The 20988-nt window shown below is 40.9% G+C and overlaps 1 protein-coding gene across 1 annotated transcript in view; it reads left to right on the top strand.

The window, feature by feature from the left end:
- The window catches only part of col28a1 (collagen type XXVIII alpha 1 chain), a 31714-nt gene that overhangs the window by 145 nt on the left and 10581 nt on the right, over positions 1-20988 (top strand). Inside the window, exons 2-21 of the mRNA XM_022746652.1 lie at positions 883-1448; positions 2609-2629; positions 2774-2833; positions 6729-6782; positions 6880-6924; positions 7683-7709; positions 7931-7975; positions 8077-8121; positions 11187-11240; positions 11345-11413; positions 11527-11595; positions 12340-12408; positions 12646-12714; positions 12822-12890; positions 12987-13055; positions 14449-14517; positions 14607-14678; positions 16474-16542; positions 16972-17043; positions 19655-19723. Of these exons, the coding sequence (XP_022602373.1) occupies positions 883-1448; positions 2609-2629; positions 2774-2833; positions 6729-6782; positions 6880-6924; positions 7683-7709; positions 7931-7975; positions 8077-8121; positions 11187-11240; positions 11345-11413; positions 11527-11595; positions 12340-12408; positions 12646-12714; positions 12822-12890; positions 12987-13055; positions 14449-14517; positions 14607-14678; positions 16474-16542; positions 16972-17043; positions 19655-19723 (1682 nt within the window). The remainder of the gene's footprint in view (positions 1-882; positions 1449-2608; positions 2630-2773; positions 2834-6728; positions 6783-6879; positions 6925-7682; positions 7710-7930; positions 7976-8076; positions 8122-11186; positions 11241-11344; positions 11414-11526; positions 11596-12339; positions 12409-12645; positions 12715-12821; positions 12891-12986; positions 13056-14448; positions 14518-14606; positions 14679-16473; positions 16543-16971; positions 17044-19654; positions 19724-20988) is intronic.

A 20988-nucleotide genomic window follows, 5' to 3' on the forward strand; every position in this document is an offset into this window, starting at 1 on the left:
GCCATGAAATATATCAGTGTGTAAACCCTGTGTCCTGTTCTGAGTATTAAGTGTCTGTTAAGTGTCAAATGACTTAAAAGCAGTTAACATATGTTGTTTCTTTCAGGTAGGAAAACTGAAAGGTACTCAGTCAGGTAGAAATGTTGATCTTTAAAGTTACTGTTTAAAGATGTTTGTACTGCATCATTATGAACTGAATGGTATGAATGACTGAATGCAGAGTTTAAGAGGAGCTGAGGTTGGAACACAGATTTTCATGAATTGTCACACCATGGCCCTTATGACAGTTTCATTATTATTGTGCTTAACCCAAACCGTCAGTTGTGTCTTGTGTCTTTTGCCTTTTTCACCCTTTTGTGCAACAGCAGATGAACAAAGTAAACAAAAATGATTCTGTATTTGAATCCTCAGGTGACCATTATTATCCACCTTGAATTAGTTGAAAATCAGAGCCCTAGGTGTCGAATTCTTGAGGCCAATACTCATTTTGATATTTGACAGAACAAAAAATGATACAGCATATCAGTTGATATTTGTTTGTGGTTTGTTACTGATCTTACAAATACAGTATGTGCTGATACCAACAGGTCTGTAATAAGCGAATCAGATCCAACACTATTGGCAGGGCCAGTCTGTTGGTTCCAGGAACAAAATGAACCCAGTGGTAGCGTTTGATGAAAGATCAGAGGTTTACTAAAAGCATTAGGAATCACCCTCTGTTTACTGTTATAATTCGTATCACGTTTAGTAGCAATCTGGCCATTCATTTTCAGCGAATGTAGTTGATCAAAGTGTTGAATGGGTGGAGGGACTAATATCAGTGGAGCACCAGTGCTGGTGGAACAATGTAGCCTAACACTTCCTGCTGTGTTTTGCTGCCAGCCCTGATCTGCCCAGTGGAGATTATGTTCATTGTGGACAGTTCGGAGAAAGCCAAAGCTCTGCTGTTTGAGCGACAGAAGGAGTTCATCCTACGTTTCAGCACCAGGCTCATGCAGCTCCAATCTGCTGGCTGGCGGCTGCGCCTGCGCCTGGCCGCTCTGCAGTACAGCAGCACGGTCTCAGTGGAGCACAACTTCAGAGACTGGCAGGATCTGGACGTGTTCCAGAGCCGGGTGGCCACCATGACCTTCATCGGACACGGTACCTACTCTGCCTACGCCATCACCAACGCCACCCTGGTGTTCAGCCGCGAGACTTCTTCCAGCAGCCTGAGGGTGGCGCTGCTGATGACGGATGGAACGGACCACCCTCGCAGCCCCAGCGCTGTGACAGCTGCTGCTGAGGCCAAGCAATACAACATCAGGATGTTCACCATCAGGCTGTCGGGCCTGACCAAGGATGGAACCATGGGTGCAAAGCTGCGCTCCATTGCCAGCGCCCCCCCACAGCAGCACGTATTCAGCCTCGCTGACAGCCAGATGGAAGACAGACTCTTCAATGAACTGGTCAGTCACATCTATAGGCCTTTCATGTGTCAGGCTGATTTTAATGTGAACAGTCAACAAGCCTTATGTGGAAAGGATGCATTCACAAAAACAGTGAAAAAATAAACATACTCAGAAGGAATAATAATATGTAGGCTATGTGTATTAAAAATAATAGAAGAATAAAACAGATCAAATGAAAATATTATAAAACACAAACAATAAAAGCAACAATATCAAATTTAGGGTCATGTAAGCATATAGTGCCGACCGATTAGGAGCAGGCAGACAAATACACACAACAGTGGTAGTGGTAAAAATGAAGGGTCGCCTGGCAAAAAACCCAGATGTAAACAATGCAGGTCTCAAAACACAAAATGTTTCATGAAGTAGAAAATACCTTGAACATGTTTGTATGGCTTTAAGTTTTTAAATGTTTTGGGAAACAAGTGTTGGATGAGGAGACTTACACCTCTGTTGAATATAAGGTTACAGCCAGCAGCTAGTTAGCCTGGTTAGCCTAACAGCTAGCTTGGATGCGTCCAACACAAACCTAATCAGCCTGTCACCACCTCTTAAGTTCACTAGTGACATGTTGTGTACAGTGTCTTCAGAAAGTTTTCAGACCCCTTCACTTTTGTAGATTTTATTGTAAATGGACAAACTGTCCATTTTTGCTTTGTCATTTAAAATGACATGTTGTCATTACGTGTCAGACTATTTCTTGGCTTTGACCAGTAACATCCTGGAGACAGGTATAATGCTGAATTATTTTTACACCGTTTTTGTAGCCAGTTACAGTTAGCTAACTGGCTGCTGGCTGAGGCCTTATGCAGTATTTATATATTTAATGGGCATACATGAGGGTGGAGTCAATCTTCTCATCTGACTCTCCATCAGAAAGTGAATAAGCCTGTTTCCCAAAATGTAGAATTATTTCTTTAAGAATAACCACAGTGTGTTTTGGTGACAGGTCTGGTTCACAGCAGACATGTTGAAATCAGAAATCAAATGCTGAATTCAGGTTCAAACTATATTTGTTTACAGTGGGAACTCCACAGGGTGATACAGTATCAATGAGTGAATATGAATGTTAAGTGCTACAGTATTGAGTGTTTTGCTGAGTCAAAACTCAGTAGACATAATTGCTGAGTAATTCTAGCTTTCTTTGTTTCTTTCAGAGCACAGTTGTGAAAACTGGGGTAAGTAACATGATTTTTAACATTTAAATCGTAGATTCTCAATGTTAATGCTAATTATTCTTGTTTTTTTTTTTTTGTTGTTTGTTTGTTTTATATTGCACACTGTTGACTTTGGATCATATATTTCTTATGTCTTTGTTTTAGTGCCCGCACCCAAAGACCTGCCTGTGTGAAAGGGGGGAAAGAGGTCACCCTGGATCTCCTGTGAGTAATATACTATTGATCTGAATCATTGTATATCTGCATCGTTGTCAGTATCATTCTCATCTCTCCTGACGTCACACACTGAATATTTTACTTAAATTGTATGTTACCTTCTATAGACACTGAGGTCTCAGACTCTCTATGTTCTTATATTATTCATTTAAACTTAACTCCCATAATGATTATTGATTATTAACATACATCCTGTGTGTCCCTTACTACCTAAAATATTAGGAGTGGAACCAGGTGGTAACTTTAAACTGAAGGATGAGTAATGAGTAAATCAAAAATCTCATTTGAGCTATATGTAAGTTTAGCTATTGCTACATAGCTAACTTTAGGATTAGCAGCTGTTTACTTACCAGACTAGAAGAAACATTGTGAGTTCAGCATCAAACTTCATTTCTTTACTCACCAACAGCTGTCTCCAGAGGTGGAAACAAACACCAATGTTAACTCTTGTCTCTATCATGCCTTTTCTTCTACTGAAGTTAGCATGCTAACCAGCTAGCCCCAGCCCATCTTTCTGATAGTGACTCAGTGCAGCCACCAATCTGCCCTGAAGATGTAGCTGCTCAGAGGACGTATTACAACCTCTTGTACTATAAACACAACAATGGTCAAAGATCTTGTCAAGTGGCAATCACCATTATCCAAACCCGGTAGGAAACCACGCTTAGCGAAAAGAAAAAACTTAAAAATAGCCCCTTCAAGTCCTGAGGCCCTCTACTGGCTTGAATGTGTTGGAACTGTTTGGACCTTACCACTCCTTGGATAAAAGAATTCAATGTTTGTCCTGATTGTTCATGGAGAGCATGCCCAGTAGTTTATGAGATGCAGTATGTTGCGTGTGATCAGCGTGGTGCTAAAGGCAGCGTCAGAGGCTTACCACACAGGTATCATCTAGGTATGGACAATAAACCAGATTTATTAACACTGTGAATCTCTTGCAGACCTAAACATAGTCATATTGCAGCTTTCAGAAATTTCCATAAACTGAATAGCTATAACAACCATTGAAATTTGTTCAGAAAATTGGCAAACCAATCAAATCAAGGATAAGGATGTTTTCACTGTCATTTCAGAACATGAAAGGTAATGAAATGAGGTACTCAGGTCCCAGTTCATGTAATAGCAATAATAAAATCAAGAAGAAAGCACACAGTAAAACACCATTAAAAATAAAAATGAGTAAATAAATATATAAATAGAAGTGTTAAATGAGCAGACTGTGTGGAAAGGAATAAAACTGTAAATGTCTAAAAGATAAAAAAAAGTTGGCCAGGTAGGCCCAGAATGCAGCAATGCTCTGATATGAAACAGCAGTAATCAAAACAACAAAGTGTCCATGAAGAAGCAGCAACTTTTCAGTGAGTCTGAATTTTCAGTCTTGAAGTGCAGAATCAAAATCAGTCTCACAGCATCCAAGAAGAAACCGTTCCTCAGCCTGGTGGTCCCAACCTTGATGCTGCCTGAAGGGAGGGGTCCATTGGCTGGGTGGGTAGAGTCCTTCATGATCCAGGGGGCCTTTTTCCTGCACCTGCTGTTGTAAATGTGGCTGATGTTGGGTAGGCTGTGCAGTCTTTACCACCTGTTGCACTGCCTGCCTCCTCTGTCTGCAGCAGAGGAGTTACCGTAGCACACGGTGAAGCAGGAAGTGAGGATGCTCTGCATCACACACCTGTAGGAGACCAGTGCACTTCACCCTCATCAGGAAGGGGGGCCTTCTTCACTGTACTGGTTGTGCTGCTTCTCCAGCTAAGGTTATTGGAGATGTGCATGCCCATGTATTTAAAGCCAGAAACCACCTCTACCTTGTTTTCAGGTTGTTAGTTCGTCCCATTCTCATGGACACAATATCTCAGTAACGCCTTGACGGAACTTCTTCAAATTTGGCACAAACATTCAGTAGGACTCAAGGATGAACTGATTAGATTTTGGTGATCAAAGGTCAAAGGTCAGTGTGACATCACCAAACACTTTAGCCATAACTCAAGACTTCACAGCAATTATGACAAACTTCACACAAAGGGTTCATATTTTCTATGACTCTGGATAAACAGGGATGTGACCTGAAACTAGCCTGAGTGGAGGAGGAATACAACAGTGAGGAGGTATTTCTAGTCTATACTTGGACTCACCACTGAGAGTGCCCCATCACTACCATGTCATCTACAAACTGAAGTCCAAGAAGAGCCGTCTAACATAGGAATCCTTGCTCTCCCAGTGAGGGAGGACCAGGTGAACCACAGATGAAATGGCACCTGCAGTAGAGCGGTTGTGTCTGTATGCAATGGGTGGGAGTCCACTGTGACAGCAATGGTCTTCTTCATGACCAGCCGATTGAAGCACGTCATGATTATTGGGGTGAGTGCTACTAGGAAATACATCAGGCATGACATGCTGAGCTCGTTGGGACGAGGATAACAGTTGCAGTATTGAGGCGTGTTGGGACAGTGAGGAGTTGAAGGTGTCTGTCAGCACCTCTGAGAGCTGGTATGCACAGTCCCTAAGGACCTGGCCTGGGATGTTGTCCAGGCCTGCAGCCCTGTGGAGGCTGATGTCTCACGTCTTCTGCAGTCACAATGAGGGGAAGCTCAACTGATGGGATGTGTATCGGGTGTGTGTCTGTGTGTGTGTGTGTGTGTGTGTGTGTGTGAAATGTCAGGTTGGCAGTTGCTCAGTCTCAGTCGGATCAGATACATTTCATTGTCTAGTGAGCAAATGTGGTCAAGAAAGAGCGATGGAATCAGTGATGATCCAAGACTCATCAAAATAGCAATTCTCTTTTTATATATATTTTTGGGCACCTTTGACTTTATTTTTGACAGCACGGTGAGAATTTGACAGGAAATTCAGGGAGAGGGGATGACATGTAGGGGATGACATGTAGACATGTAGATGACATGCCGCTGCGGTTAGGACTAAGCCTATGTGGTACGCACTCTGCCAGGTGCGCCACCGAGGTGCCCCCGAAACAGCAATACTTAATCAGATGAACTGACGTGTTACCTACCAGCTAACAAGTAGTACAGTTTTGAGGTGCTTGTACTTTACTTGAGTATTTCCATTTTATGCTGCTTTACACTTCCACTCATCTTAGAGGGAAATATTGTCCTTTGTACTCTACTACATTTATTTGACAGCTCATTGACAGTTATTAATTACTTTTAAGATGAAACAAACAAACAAACTGACACACTGATGCTTCAATATTAACCATCCAATGATGTCATATATAATAATATATGAGTCAGAGGGAGCTAGCCATGACTTTATATATATTTATACTTTAATTACATTATTGCTGCTAATACTTATCTACTTTTACCTTTTTCATGCAGGGCTTTTAGTCTTTTTACAGGCTGCAGTAATACCAGTGCACAGTGTGTCTATATCTGTACCAGCAGACTGACTGGCTGTTGTAGTGTCTGCTGGCTTCAGGTTGACAGTCATTTCCTCAGCCACACACAGTGGCATTCTCCGAGCCGTGCGCCCGAGCTGGCAGCCTGTGCCAGCAGGTGTGTCTGGCCTGCATCCAAAGCACTACAGTGAAAAAAAATGTGAAAGGGCAGGAAATGTTTCCCACAATGCAAGTGTAGCAGGTGGCCAGAGGGGCGGCTGAAAGGGCTGTTTTCACTGACAGTCCTATTGAACAGAGGCCCTTGGAAAAAAGCAAAGGTCAAGGATGGAAGATTAAGCATGAGCAAACACACAGGCTGTAATGATCTGAGAATCTGCTACACCGAGATGGTGGTTTATGTTGGACAGGGGTTACAGACAGGTCACACTGAGAATGCCCCGTCCCACCTTTGCCTATACATACACAAAGCTCAAACGTAAAAGGGGCCCAAATATTCTCATTCTGCACAATCTCACATTTATTGTCATCTAGGGGAAACCAGGGGACCTGGGGTCTGATGGAGCGCCCGGCCCAAAGGGATCTCGTGTAAGTCTCTATTGTCTCCATAATCCAGTGCTGGTAACCGAAAGAATCTATGAAGTTTTGTTTGATGTACTGTTTTGTCTGGGCCTGGTCACTGTAGGGGGAACCTGGTATTAACGGACGTCCAGGAATTGAGGGCCTTGAGGTAATCATCAAATGTTTTTCTTAACCTTCTCTTGTTGGGGTTACAGGGATTTCAGCTGTCATGTCAGTCTGTGAGTATTTTATGCTGCTCCAAACTGACTGTATTGGATCTTTTATTGCAGTGTTTCCCCTCTAAAGCTCATTATTTAGCGCACTGTTCTGTTTAAAGAACTGTAAAAACAACAATTTGTTCTATTTCTTGATGAAAAACTGTTTAGGACTTTAGCTGCAACACAGAAATAGTGTCTCCAGCTATGACACAGAGGCACAGTGTTGCCGAACTAGCAACATCTCAAAAGATCCGGTGACTTTTAAGACTCTTTCTTTTTTTTCAAAAAGCACCTATTGTCAAATGTACCGGTCTTTGGACACACCATGAATCTCTTTGTTGATGAGAGCTGCTAATATTTCTAAGTGTGCTCTCATGTGGCTGTGGGCCACTGGACTGACTGTGTTCAGTGACTGGAGAAAAGCTCACCAATCATGAGTCAGACAGAAACACCTAACAAGTGGTATGTGTGTGTGTGTGTGTATGTGTGTGTGTGTGTGTACACAATATAGACCCACATATGTATATTCTCTGAGGTTGTGAATGTCTATCAATGACTAACTGAATGACATAGCACCTCTGTCACTACAGACCTTTGTTTATAATTGAAAATTTGATAAAGATCTGACTGGTTGAGGTTTTCTTTTAGCATGACCATTTTTCTGCTCTAAACTCTGGAAAAGTTGAATTGAACTTTTCTCTGTTTAAAGGGTCAACCTGGGAGCAAAGGGGAAAAGGTATGCACTGTTATCACCCATTCTTCTGTTTTTGTGTGATTGCTCAGCACTGTGTGTGCAGATATCATAAAGAACATATAAACATGTATCTCATATTTTCAGTGCAGAACTTCAGTGTCAGACAGTTTGATTTGGTTCATAGCCCAGATTAAGCTTTATCTGTTTCCTCATATTATTATCATATTATTAATATATTACTATCATATTATCGTATTTTCTAGGGAGAACAGGGTGAATGCGGTGCCCCCGGTAAAAAGGGACAACAAGTAGGTTTCTTTTTTATATTTATTTAATTGCCATGATGTCTGCTGCTGTGACCAGGTACTGTGCATAAATGTAGTGATATTGTATTAAGGTTTTTCCTTAGGGTGCAGATGGACCTCCTGGCCCCAGAGGCCCCAGAGGAGAACAGGTAAAGCTTTTCAATTTTTCCATATATCATATCATTTTTAAATGATTAAATATAGACCCACAATATACCGTGTGATTTAGATTCTAATAATAAGTTCATAGCTTCTATTGTTTATAATTAACAAGAAGTCAATCTTTATCATTCTAATCAGTGTTACTGTCACTACAGTAGCTCTTTCATATCGAGTAGATTACTTGATAACTTGAATGTACTTGATGTACTTGAATGCAATTCAGTCAAGATGCAGTTAGCTGCAACTTGGAAGCAGGGGGAAGCAGCTAGCCTGGCTCTGTCCACAGTTGAATTAATTGCCTACAAACACATTTAAAGGTCACTGAGTAACACCCTCAGGTTTGTTTCATCTGTACACAGACAGACATAGAAAACTATATGGTTTTAGGTTTATGAACAATTTTTTCCCCAAACAACAGCCAAGTGCAGTGAGTGTGCACACCATCCCAAAATGTTGTTATTATAGTAAGGTTACCATTGTGCCTATACAGAGACCATAACCTGTGCTTATCTGGCAACATGTGCCATTCACAGAAATGGTTTTCAGAAGCACTGGGCAGATGGATGAACTATTGTTCCAGCATGTAACTCCGCTTAAAACCACAAATAAGTGTATTTACATTTCTGTTTGTGAACAGGTTAAACAACAAATATTTTGTGTTAATTAGTAAACATTGGATGTGTTCGTAGGTGTTTTATATTTTGGACAGAGCCAGGCCAGCTGACTTTATACTAAGGTAGGCTACTGTACATCCTGAACCTCAGAAACAAAGTGAGTACGTGCATTTCCTAAAATGTTGAACCTTCCCTTTAAGAAATGATTCATTCAACGCAGTGGAGCAAGAATGTCTAGACTTTCGGGGGGGGGGGGGGGTGACTGAGGAAAGGGTGATTGTGTGTGGCCATTTTCAGCTAACAACAACCTTCAACGTTGATTTTAAAGCCTGAAATCACCATCGTGTGGCACACCTATAAAACATATGGGTTAGTGTAAAAATTGCAGATAACTATTTGTATTAGCCTCATATCTGAACGGGTGTGTGGTCAAATTGAAAGATTCCTGTGCCCCCCACCCAGCCTAACACCCACCCCCCACTGCCCGGCTAGGACACCGACAAGCCTAATCCCCACCCCCTCCATGTGCCCACGCTGAAACAATCGAGTGAGTCACGTGGAGAGCCACACACTCAGAGTCCATCCTCTGCTCTGCACTTGTGGAATGTGAGTTGTGGATTAGGTCTTATCCCGCTCCTAATGTAGCCTTTCTAAAGCAGGGAATTCAAGCTTGCAATGTTTAGTTGTAGTCTTTTGGCAGACGTTGTCCCAATGGATTAGGATTTGGGCACATGTTATCCATTCCCTCTCTCCTTAAATGCTTGTTGCCCCCTTCAGCATCGGTAGAACAACAGCACCCACCATCTGAGTGCCATTAGGTTTTATGTCCATGTGATCTGTCTCCAGTTCCCAGGAAATCTACCTACACTTCAGTCCCTTTTATTATACCAAAGCATTCACCATCAAAGTATCAGGATCCACCAGGTGTCAGCAGTTCAAACAAGCCTCATAGTTGGTATCAGTTTGACTTGAGATCAATTTAAAGAAACAGCTGGTTTATTTTGGCTCATTTACAACAAATCACATCTTTTCGACTTCATATTTCCCGAGTCAAAGTTTTACCTGAAGATACAGAACAGGAGCCTGGGTTAGTCCTAAAAGGTTCAGGACTAGAATAGAAATGATTTGGTTTGAGGAGTCTATTTCCTGGAGCCTTCCTAGAGAAATATGGTACTCGCTTCAGTCATCTAATGTATCACAGTTAATATTATGTCTTTTTAGAGTTTATTATTTAGGTAATGCATGGTAATGAGATCAGATAGGTCATCTGACAAAAGCCCTGATGGTTTTGACAAATAATATTAAAGTTACATGATTCATAAGCTTTTTCATGATATGTTGAATTTCTGTGGATTTCTGTCACCCGAGGACAAAGCTCCATGTGACTCAGATATTCATACAATGAAGCCACACTCCTCCAGCAGAGGGCAGTCACAGCTCACCAGCAGATTCCCAATGTTGTACATGTCAAACATGTCTGGCACATATGATTCAGCAGTTAAATGAAAACATGCTCAGCCCATGTTTCAAAACTGTCTCAGGTGATTTGAATGAATGGAGAGTAACGTTTGTCTGGATGTCTGAATAACCAGGTTCACTTGTACATATCAAAGTGTGTTTCCATGTGTTTTTAGGAATACTAATGCATATGAGGAAGAAAGTGTAAAGCATTTAGTGTCTGCAGGGGGAGCTGTGTGACATCTGACATCTGTCCTCAAGTGATGTCACTTGAGTCGGCGTGGGCTCTGGAAATGAAATAAGTCCAGGGGTGTGGAATTCTCACTCCTCATCTCTGCCTGAGGCCAGAGATCCCAGGCCACATAACCTGCCACCAGCATAACACACCTGAACCTCTGACCAAACTTGTTGAGTTGCATTGTGGGTAATGGGGGCACAAGGAAGAGGAATGCTTGGAGTAGAGATGATGGTTCTGCTGCATTTATTTGGATCTTTTTCCTAATGTTGTGGGAGTTAGCTGCTTGGTGGAGTGCTCTTCTAACACCACAGCATGCTGTGGTATATGTCACCAATGCAAAGCACATGTCATTTATGGTAAATAAACTCAAAGATGCAAGACCATGATGTGATGTTTTAGAATGCCAACAGTGTTCAGATCCAAGTTTCCTATTTTGTGCACACCAATAACCAATAAGTATGACCATGTGTACTTGGATGGTGCAGTTGAAGAAACTCTCAATCACCACTACAGGGACGTTGAGGTAACTGTCCTTTCCAAAAGAAAAAGGAGAAGAAACAGTACAACCCTTCAGCACCTGTCTGACCTTAGCTTTAACTGTACTAAAGGCAAACACTGCTAAGTATTTGTATACCAATGTTAAAAAACATAATGGTTTATCTTTTTAAAATTAACTTCATTTTATGTTATTTGTTGAATCAAATGTAATTACTTTCCCTTTCCTGTTTCGCTCCTATGTCAGGGAGCCATAGGAGGACCTGGAGACCAGGGTCAAGAGGGGCCATCTGGCTCTAAAGTAAGAACCCTGGGAATCAAGTTTTAGATGCATTAAATGGTTCATTAAATTCACAGGTTAGAACTATGGCCATGTTTGTAAGTTCATTTTCCATTCCTTTAAAGGGTGAGCGAGGACCAAGGGGTGCACCTGGACCTCCAGGAGATAATGGTGTTGGGTTCCCTGGTGCCAAGGTAAATTTAAATTAGGTTTAGTATTGGATTAAATAATCTATCTGCAGGAAGGCCAATACATATCCTGTGTATTCCTCACTATCTATTGCTAATCTTTACACTTTATTTTTCAGGGTGACAAGGGGAACCACGGGAGACCAGGTCCACCTGGACCTATGGGTATGGGTGAACCAGGGACAATGGTGAGTTCATAAAACTAAGTGAAACTCCAGGTTCTGCTCTTATAGCTGATCTATTCGAACACATACCATAACACCATACCTGTGGGCTGCTGACATCAATACTAAAGACACGTTATTTAGACATTATTACTGAACCTCTAATCAGTATGGATGGGTAATTTGGTAACATATTATAATCCATCAAAGCGAAGCCTTTATAAATATATTTTTTGTTTTGTTCCAGTCCACTGTGTTGGAATGTAGACAATGAAAAACTGCTAATATATTGTTTACCCTAAGTGCTTTATTCCATCTAAAAGACAAACTGAACTTATATGCATCCGCCCCTCATCACTTTTTAGTGTCCCCTGGAAACACTTCCATCGTGTTGTCAGTATTTGCAGCACATGTGTTGTCAAATGTAACAATGCAAGTTGTTTGTGTTTTGTCTATTTCCATGTGTTTTCTTCAGTTGCATTTGGTTGAGCCCTCAGGGCCACCATACCTGCTAGCCGACATCACTGTCAGCATCCCATTATTGGACCAGATGTGAATTTAAGGGTTCAAGGTTGTGTTGTATATAGACATATTTAAAATGGATTAGTGTGGGTAGTAAACAACACAGTAGCTCTATTGTCCGCAACAAATCACCTTGGATTTTTATTCATGTTATATTATTAAACACTCAGTCAGTACAGTGACAGCTAATGTTATCTCTCTTAATTCACTATTTAACATTCACTACATCTGTATTGATGTGTCCAGGGACCAGCAGGGCCACCAGGGATGCAAGGATCTCCAGGGTTTCCAGGTGAGGGTCTCCCAGGACCCAAGGTAAGTTCCAGGACAAACACCTTCATTACAGCTAACATGGTTTTTATTATAATGATTTCTTACTTTATTTGATAGAAAATTCACTAATGTAACTTCACTGCTGTCTGCTCTGGTGTCCTGTGACTCATAATTATTGGATATTAAATAGTAAAGGTATAATTATGGTTGTATTGTTTGACTCTTAAGATCCTTCCAGGCCTTCCTCTTCTCTTACCACCGCCAGTGTGTTTCTTTCAGGGTGACAGGGGGTATGAAGGTCCTAAGGGCAGCCGTGGATCTCCAGGATTGGGGTACAAAGGTGATAAGGTATGGATAATGGTTTATGGTGGTTTTGCTTACAGACACATGTATACTGCAACACTGTGATGCTGTAAAGGATGACCTGTCTGACCTCTTACATGTCTGACTGTCAGGGAAACACAGGAGCCCCCGGGCTACCAGGTTTGGTGGGGTTTCCAGGGGCGGGTATCCAAGGAGAAAAGGCAAGGACAATGAAAACGGAAGCGTTTTCTTCCACTCTATATTCTTTATTTGTGAAACTACATAAACTTAAATTCTGATTTTTCTCCCTGTCTTAGGGGGACCAAGGGCCTGCTGGGCCTTCTGGTCCCAGGGGACCTCCTGGATTGGGTATAGTTGGACCAAAGGTTAGTAGCATAGGACCAGTGGAGAACTGACAATGTCGCTTTTATATGAATTATGAGTGATATGTTAAACAGCCATCAAACTTTCTATGACATTCATTAGAATATATATGGTAAATACACAGTACAATACTTTGCTTTAAAGCAAGACTGTGTAAATAATAATAATAAATAATAATTATCATAATAATGTAATTAAGGACTGAATTCATAAACATTAAAGACATTCATACTCAATTCAGTACACTTTTCTGCTACAGCCTTACTTGATCTGTTATGACCAAAGGTTTCTGTTGGCTGATGTTATCTGAAAGCAAAGTTTAGATAAATAATGTGCGACTGAGTCTGTTTGATGATTCACTTCTCCATTTTAGCATTTACAGTCAGTGCTGGAATAAATACTCAGTTCTCAGTTTACTCAAAGTTATAATATGTAATGTGTCTGCATTAAAATGTTTAAAAACAGGTAGACTGATGTTATATATTTGGTTGAGTTGTGTTCTTACATTATCAGAAATGTTTCCACAAATTGAATCAATTTAATCAAGGTAACGGTCCATTCCACTTGGTGGCCTTTCAATGGCTTCAAGACTGTCCTGTAAAAAACGAGTCTGTGCAGCAGGTCACTTTGACCCATAGTTTTGTTGCTAGGCAACATCTAGTGGTGGTAGTAATGATGACAGGAGCAAAGGGAAAAGTGTGGTGACGTAGTATAAAGAGACAAAGTCCATGTCAGGAGGAGGTTGTGGTGGATGGATGAATACGACACAGGAGAGCGGTGTTCCATTCCCATGAGAAAGTGGCAGTTCATGTTGTTTCTATTATCGTTCGTTATTAACGTTAATCATGTTGTTATTTTTGTAACCATGACAACAAAGATCGTCTAATGTTGAGGAAGTACTTATTGTAACCATGACTGTTATTATAGTACGAAGGTTGGTACGCCATTGTCGGTACAGTCTATGTGTTTATTATTATTAATAACAACATGATTAGCACTCATGGATAATATCAACAACATATAAACTGCTACTTTCACATGGGAATGGAACACCGCTCTCCTGTGTCATATTCATTCAACCACCACAACCTCCTCCTGACGTGGACTTTGTCTCTTGACAACCAAGATCCACTACACCGGCGGCTGTAGGGGGCCATTTCATGAGACACTCCTATGGGTCGTGTTGGAGGACTGGTTGATGGCGTCATGTCTCCTTTGTGCGTGCATCACTGTTGTGGTTGCCAAAAGCTCAAAATGGAATATTATCCAGTTTTAAGCCTCATTTTTATGATACACGTTTTAGATCTTGGTCATTTTTAACTGTTTATTTTAACTGGATGAAAAATTTTAGTCATCAGACGCGACTTTCAGTCACTGATTTGTGTTGTTTTCCAGGGTGACCAGGGTTTCCCTGGTGAACCTGGACCTCAGGGAGAGAGAGGTGTTGGTGAGCCAGGACCAAAGGCAAGGCAGCCAAACTCCTTTTGTATACATACACAAAAACACAGTGGAATCAATACATGTTGTGAGTTTATGTACGTGTGGTTTTCCAGGGGGAGCCAGGACCCGATGGGGCTGCTGGGATACCTGGTATTCCTGGTGAGGATGGAGCTGCTGGGCCTAAGGTGAGTCAGTGACTGAAGGTTCAATTTGCAGTTAAGAGACTGAACACACACAGTTCCAGTTTAAATGGGTAGAAATGAAAGGATTATGTATGACGTTATGTGTTTCAGCAAAAGGGAAGTGCTCCACCTATTGACTTGTCTTTTAACTCTGACCGCCTCAGAACATACTGGTATTTTGTTTTCTTTATGTGTATAATATAATAATGATAATCTAACAATATACAGTATATGACCATAGATTTGGGTCACAGAGGTAACCCTCTGTTTCTTTAAAATATAATGAACAGGTGGAGTCTGAAGAGACCAGTAGGTTGTAAAAAATCACCTCCCACTGCACCTCTGTTTCTTGTCCAGGTGCCAGCCGTTTTAATTTGTAGCACAGGGAATCAGGTTAAACAGGTTTGGTTCTGGAAGTACCTTCAGAGCAATTACACAATCATCACAGGTATATGTTTGACAAACTGATGGTTACCTCTGTGACTTCAGTGTTTGTAATGCATGGGAGGTATAAACAATATGAGCTTATAACAGAAGTTGCCTGAGTGCAGCTGTTCATTTCAGTACACTGATGTTTGTTAGTGAATAGAGCAAATAATGTTAATAACTTAATTACCTGCATCATCACACTGATATGTTAAAGGTGGAGGACGCAGAAATCTAGACAAAAAATCCAGAATTTTAAAACACAGCCATCCTGCTGCAGCTCCTCCCCTTACAGCAATGTGCTATATGAGCTCAAAGTTTATCTTCTCATCATTTCATCTTTTCCTGAAGTGAACTTTCATTTCCACAGCACTTACATTACTAACCAGCTTGTCATTCAGAAGAAAATGTCACTTTGTTTAATGCTGTGATGCTGTGATGCTGTTTCATGCGTTGTTTAATCTACGGCAGTGTGTCCCAACTTTTTCCAAACTCATGGCCCACTGGAAAATTTCAAAAATGCCCACATAACAAAATGAAGGCCAAATAATGACACTCACAACATTTTTATTGTAATGATAATGATTGAACATTCAAGACTGAACTAAAAGCAGGGGAAGCTCAATTTTTCTTTTTTGTTTGATGGGTTGGGGGTGGGGATGGGGATTGCTTGTCTTACTATCATTTGCTTATCACAGCAATGAGTCTTAATACAAGAAGGACAAAAAAACAGTGAAAGGAGTTTTTTTTAAAACATTTTTTAAGTTTCTAAGGATCATTTTGTTTTAAAACATTATTTATATATTTTTATTAATTACATATTTTTAAAATTACATCTTTTCACCAAAATTATACTGTTTGCCAAATGATTAGTCAGCCCTCTTGTAATACCTCATGGCCCACAGGTTGGGAACCACTGATCTAGAGATGAAATGCTCCACCTTTTAACTAGTGATTGCCTCATACCAACATTTTATCAAGTGTCTGACCAGTTTTATTCTAAAATGTGTGAGGGACTGACCTGACTGAGCTGGAAGACATTAAACATGTTCTTCTACTGCAGTTTCAAATATCAGCCACTATTTACATAGCACTGCTGTATATTTACATAGCACTGCTGTGTGTAGATCTGCTGGTCATGTTACTGTTATAATAGCATTGGTGACTGCTGGAATTTGATAACGCAGCCTTCCTCCGGCAGCTCCCGCCTCATGGAAATATGCCATATCAGCTCACAGTTTATCTTCTCATCATTTCATCTTACCTGACGTGAACTGTAATTTTCAGACCACTTACTAACCAGCTTGCCATTCAATAGAAAATGTCATTTTGTTTCATGCTGTGATGCTGGTTCATCTGGTGTTTAATCTAGGGAGAGATGGGGTTGCCAGGTCTGCATGGCCAAGAGGGAGCACTGGGTAAAGGTATCCCTGGAGAAAAGGTAATCTTTAGTCGCTCACAGTGCAGCTGCTGCCCATGTGTTCTAGTCCCAGTCTCCTTACTGCTGTGTGTTCAACATGAACACGTTTGTTTTCAGAGCCCTCACATGCGATATTTCTGGACATGCACGCTGTAAAAACACATATGTAAATCATTTAATTCAAGTGCTTTAGGTACATATTTACATACCAGCACTGACAGTGGCTTCATTGACTTAGGCCAAGTTGACCAAGTGAATCATTGTATTTAGCTGTATTTACCTTTCAGAGCCGAGGCATAGGTGAGCTTTGCTTCCTGTTACAGTATATGTGTGTGTGTGTGTGTGTGTGTGTGTGTGTGTGTGTGTGTGTGTGTGTGTGTGCGTGCGCGTGTGCGTGCTTGCATGTGTGTGTGTGTATGTGTGTGCGCGCGTCTGTGTGTTCTTCCACAGGGAGATAGAGGTGACCGTGGGCCAAGGGGACTGTCAGGCTCTCCAGGCCCCGTCGGCCCTGCTGGAGCTAAGGTCTGTTAAATACAGGTTACTCATGTCAGGTTCATATGTCTGCTTGCTGTAGGTGGGACATCCAGCATTTCAGGGACTCAGCTAAGGTCATGTTCAGATAGCTGTTACAGTCACAGAGGTTTAAGATCAGATCAGCAGTTATTATCAGAAGTTATTATCATGTCATCACAAGTTAATTTACTATAAATGTATATGTGTCTATTACAACTTCAGATGCACACAGCCTCCATAATGGAGAGAGCTCAGCTAATCAAGTTTTATTTTAATCTTGGAATGTCATACAGGCTCAGCCAACAGAAGGACTACACAGAGTTAGGTTGTCATTGACTTCATCCAGGAACAATCACAGGGTCCGGGGAAGACGCATGGAGATAGATGGATGTAAATGGCCTTAAAGTGAAAAAAGAAGAAGTTAGAGTCATATTAGCTGTGCTGGATCCTGAGGTTCCAATATACAGACTTCACAGGAAACAGTACTTCACAAAGGGACCCAATTACCTCTGGCACATTGATTCATCATTCAAAACCTTTTGGTGTGTGAATTACTGGGTGTATTGTAAGCTGAGAAATCAACAAACTCTTTAACGCTTTAAACGCAACTTATACCTGTGGTCTCCAAGGTATAGGCCTCTAATGCCATTACTATACAGATATTTGTTTCCACTACTTACTACTACGCATATAACAGATAAAAAATATCACCTTTCAGGGCTTTAGGGGCTCTGTAGTAGTCCCACACGACAGCTGGAAACTTCCACTTTTGAAGTCCACAGTCAAGTTGAAGCTACACCAGTTTAACGTTTTCACCTCCAGTCTGTAGCCAGGGGGAACACTGTAGCAGTCTTATAAAAAACGATTGTACAAGGTTGATGAGAACCGTCAGACTGAACTAAATGGCAAAGCTGTGGGTCATAAAACCAAAACAATGCTCGTGATAATTGTCTGTGGGTCGATCACTAAGAGCAACCCCTTTCACATTACATATAGTCATTTTGATCCATACGATCCATTTAGTATAAAGGTAGATGTCCATGTGTTTTTTGATTATAGGAATGCACACAGCCTGTATTCACAAACTGAGCCAGTCACCGCTCTCAGCCACACATCCAACCTTGCAGGATTTGGTTTGTATGAGTGAAATCTGAAATCTGCTATATTTTTATTGGATCAGTCAGACACCTGTTGTCACTTTAATTTGCACCAAAGCAGGTGAAATTCACAGATTCACAATCACTTGTGCGTCCTAAATGGACAGATTGATATACCTGACGTTTAACTGACTTGGTGTTATACTGTGATGATTAAGTGTTCCCCTAATTTTTTTGAGCAGTGCATTTATATATCCAGAGGATATGTAATAATGATACAAGTATGTATGGCAACATCACTATATAGGGACTAAGGTTGTCAAAAAAAATCAATATTAATCTATACTAAAAATTAGTATCGGATTAGATACTCATTTGCAACAGTATCGATAACAGTAGTGCCGTCTTCGCCTCCTCCAGTTGACACACAGCTTCATACAGCAGCACTGCAGACAGGCAGGCACACAGCCTTTCCTCTCACTAGCAGCTGAACACAGTGAATGCTAGTTGACGTTCACAACACTGAGCTGGTGTCAACAGCATAAAACTAAATTAACATGGCAAGACTTTCGCAACCTGTTTTAGTTGAAAATGAAAAAAGCAAAAGCACTGTTTAACGTTAGCCATTTAACTATTAGCAATTAGCCGATTGCCACATCAGTTGTCTGTTAAGTTATCATTAAGCTAGTGGCTATGGCTAATGATAAAATAATAAAACAACAAACATTAATGTGGGAGCTTGGCAGAAAACATTATCAGTCCTGCCCATCTGTAATGTTAATAGACAGTGTTAATTTAACAGGATAATACAGTTATTTGTGTCTGAAAAGTGTTATATTTCTCTTAAAGTCCCAGATTGAAGCTGAGAAAAGTCGACCAGCAACTAGACAGAAACAACAGCAGCCTACCCTACAACTCTATTTGATCAGCAACGAAAATATGGTGCCAAGCCACCAGAAGCACAGACAATAAACAGGGCTGTAGCTGAATACATTTGCATGTCACATATATACACCTTACACTTTTGTTTCTTGTACACTACCTCAGACAACCTAAAAATAGTGTGGTATTGATGTTATTGTTTGTATTGTTCTAATCTTAATTTTTTTTAAAAAGGGTTAGGGTCATTTTTTCTCCCTGTGGTATCGAAAATGCTATTGAGTATCAGCTATTTTCCTGGGTATCAGTATCCAAGTTTGAAATTCTAATATTGTGACAACCCTAATAGGGACGCATAAGTCATATATTACATTTCTGTATGTGTGCGCAGTAACTTCTGAGATGACAGAAGCAAAAGACCAAAGAATGAAAATGTGCAGACACAAGCAGGTGACATCACAAATGCTATGGTTATGTTTTTCTGCGGGTTGTAACAATGAATTTTAGACATGATAGCTTCAGAACACTGGAAAAAAATAACTTATTAGAAGCTTTAATGCAAAATATTGCTGAAGAAGCTGTTGTGGAATCTTGACAGGACGGTTTTATCTGCTGGCAGCTTAATGTTTGACTGTTGTGTTCAGGGAGAACCTGGCAGCCTAGGATTGGTGGGCTTACCCGGACCTGCTGGACGTGGCTTACCAGGACCAAAGGTAATGACACCCAGGTAGCACACACACACGTTTTCATTCACCAGTAAAAGGCAAACATGAATGTGGTGGATATTACAGACTCCCTCTCTGTTTGACCTTGACCTTGTGTATTCACTGTCATTGTGTGCACACAGTTTCTCTATGCAATTACAGATTAACCACAGGAAGGTAAAGTTCCTGCTCTGACTCCTATTGAGCATCGAGTTTGTGAGAAAATTAATGACGACCATAACTACTGAAAATAAGACCTAAAACTACTTTTCCTTCATGTACACAGTTAAACATGCATGGTGCACCTGCACAGTCATGACATTTTTCATTATTCAAGATGCGGACAATGCAGCCTTAACCACAAACAGATGGCTGTTGCAAATTCATTTGTGTCATCTCTCTTGTTTGTGACTCATGACCAGGCTTTGTGGTCACTGACAGACAGTAATTTAGTATTTAAAACATGATATTTTATCAAATTTACTAGCAGACCACAAGGGGTCACTTCAAATCAAATCAAATCAAATCAAATCAAATCAAATCAAATCAAATCAAATCAAATCAAATCAAATCAGAACACAGTGAAAAACAGCAAACAGTTGACCAAAGTGCTGTACACTTGGAACACTTAGAAAACACAAACAACACAGAGAAACAAAAACATCAACAGATAATAAAAACAGCATGACAAAAACAAGCAAGCAGACTGAAATGAGGGAGACAACTGATCTTGGGTCGAACACTACTGAGTATAAAAGTGTTTTGAGCTTGGATTTGAAGGAGTCGATGGATGGAGCAGATCTGATAGATATGGGCAGGATATTCCACAGTCTGGGGGCCACTCTGTGTTTAAGGTTAGTGCGAGGGACAGTGAGGCCAACGGAGAGAGGCCAAAGTAGGAGTAATGTGATCTGTCCCCATAGAACCAGTCAAAAGCCGGGCACAGCGTTCTGGACTAGTTGCAGGCGAGACAAGGACAACTGACTGATTCCAGAGTACAGGCAGTTACAGTGGTCAAGCCTGAAGGATATAAGAGCATGGATGACTTTTTGTAAGTCAGTAAATGAGAGGAAGAACTTGAAGGCAGAGTCAAAGATTATGCCATGGTTTTTGGTGTAGGGCTTAATATAGGTGGAAAGATGGCCGAGGTTACTGGTGATCGAGACAATGGAGTCCTGGGGGCCAAGAAGAACTTCTTCAGAATTTTCCTGGTTCAGCTGAAGGTGGTTTAGAGCTTTCCAGGCTTTTATATCCTCAAGGCACTCTCTCTCAAG

This window comes from Seriola dumerili, unplaced genomic scaffold, assembly GCF_002260705.1.
Source record: "Seriola dumerili isolate Sdu_G_001 unplaced genomic scaffold, Sdu_1.0 BDQW01000108.1, whole genome shotgun sequence".
Taxonomy (NCBI): domain Eukaryota; kingdom Metazoa; phylum Chordata; class Actinopteri; order Carangiformes; family Carangidae; genus Seriola; species Seriola dumerili.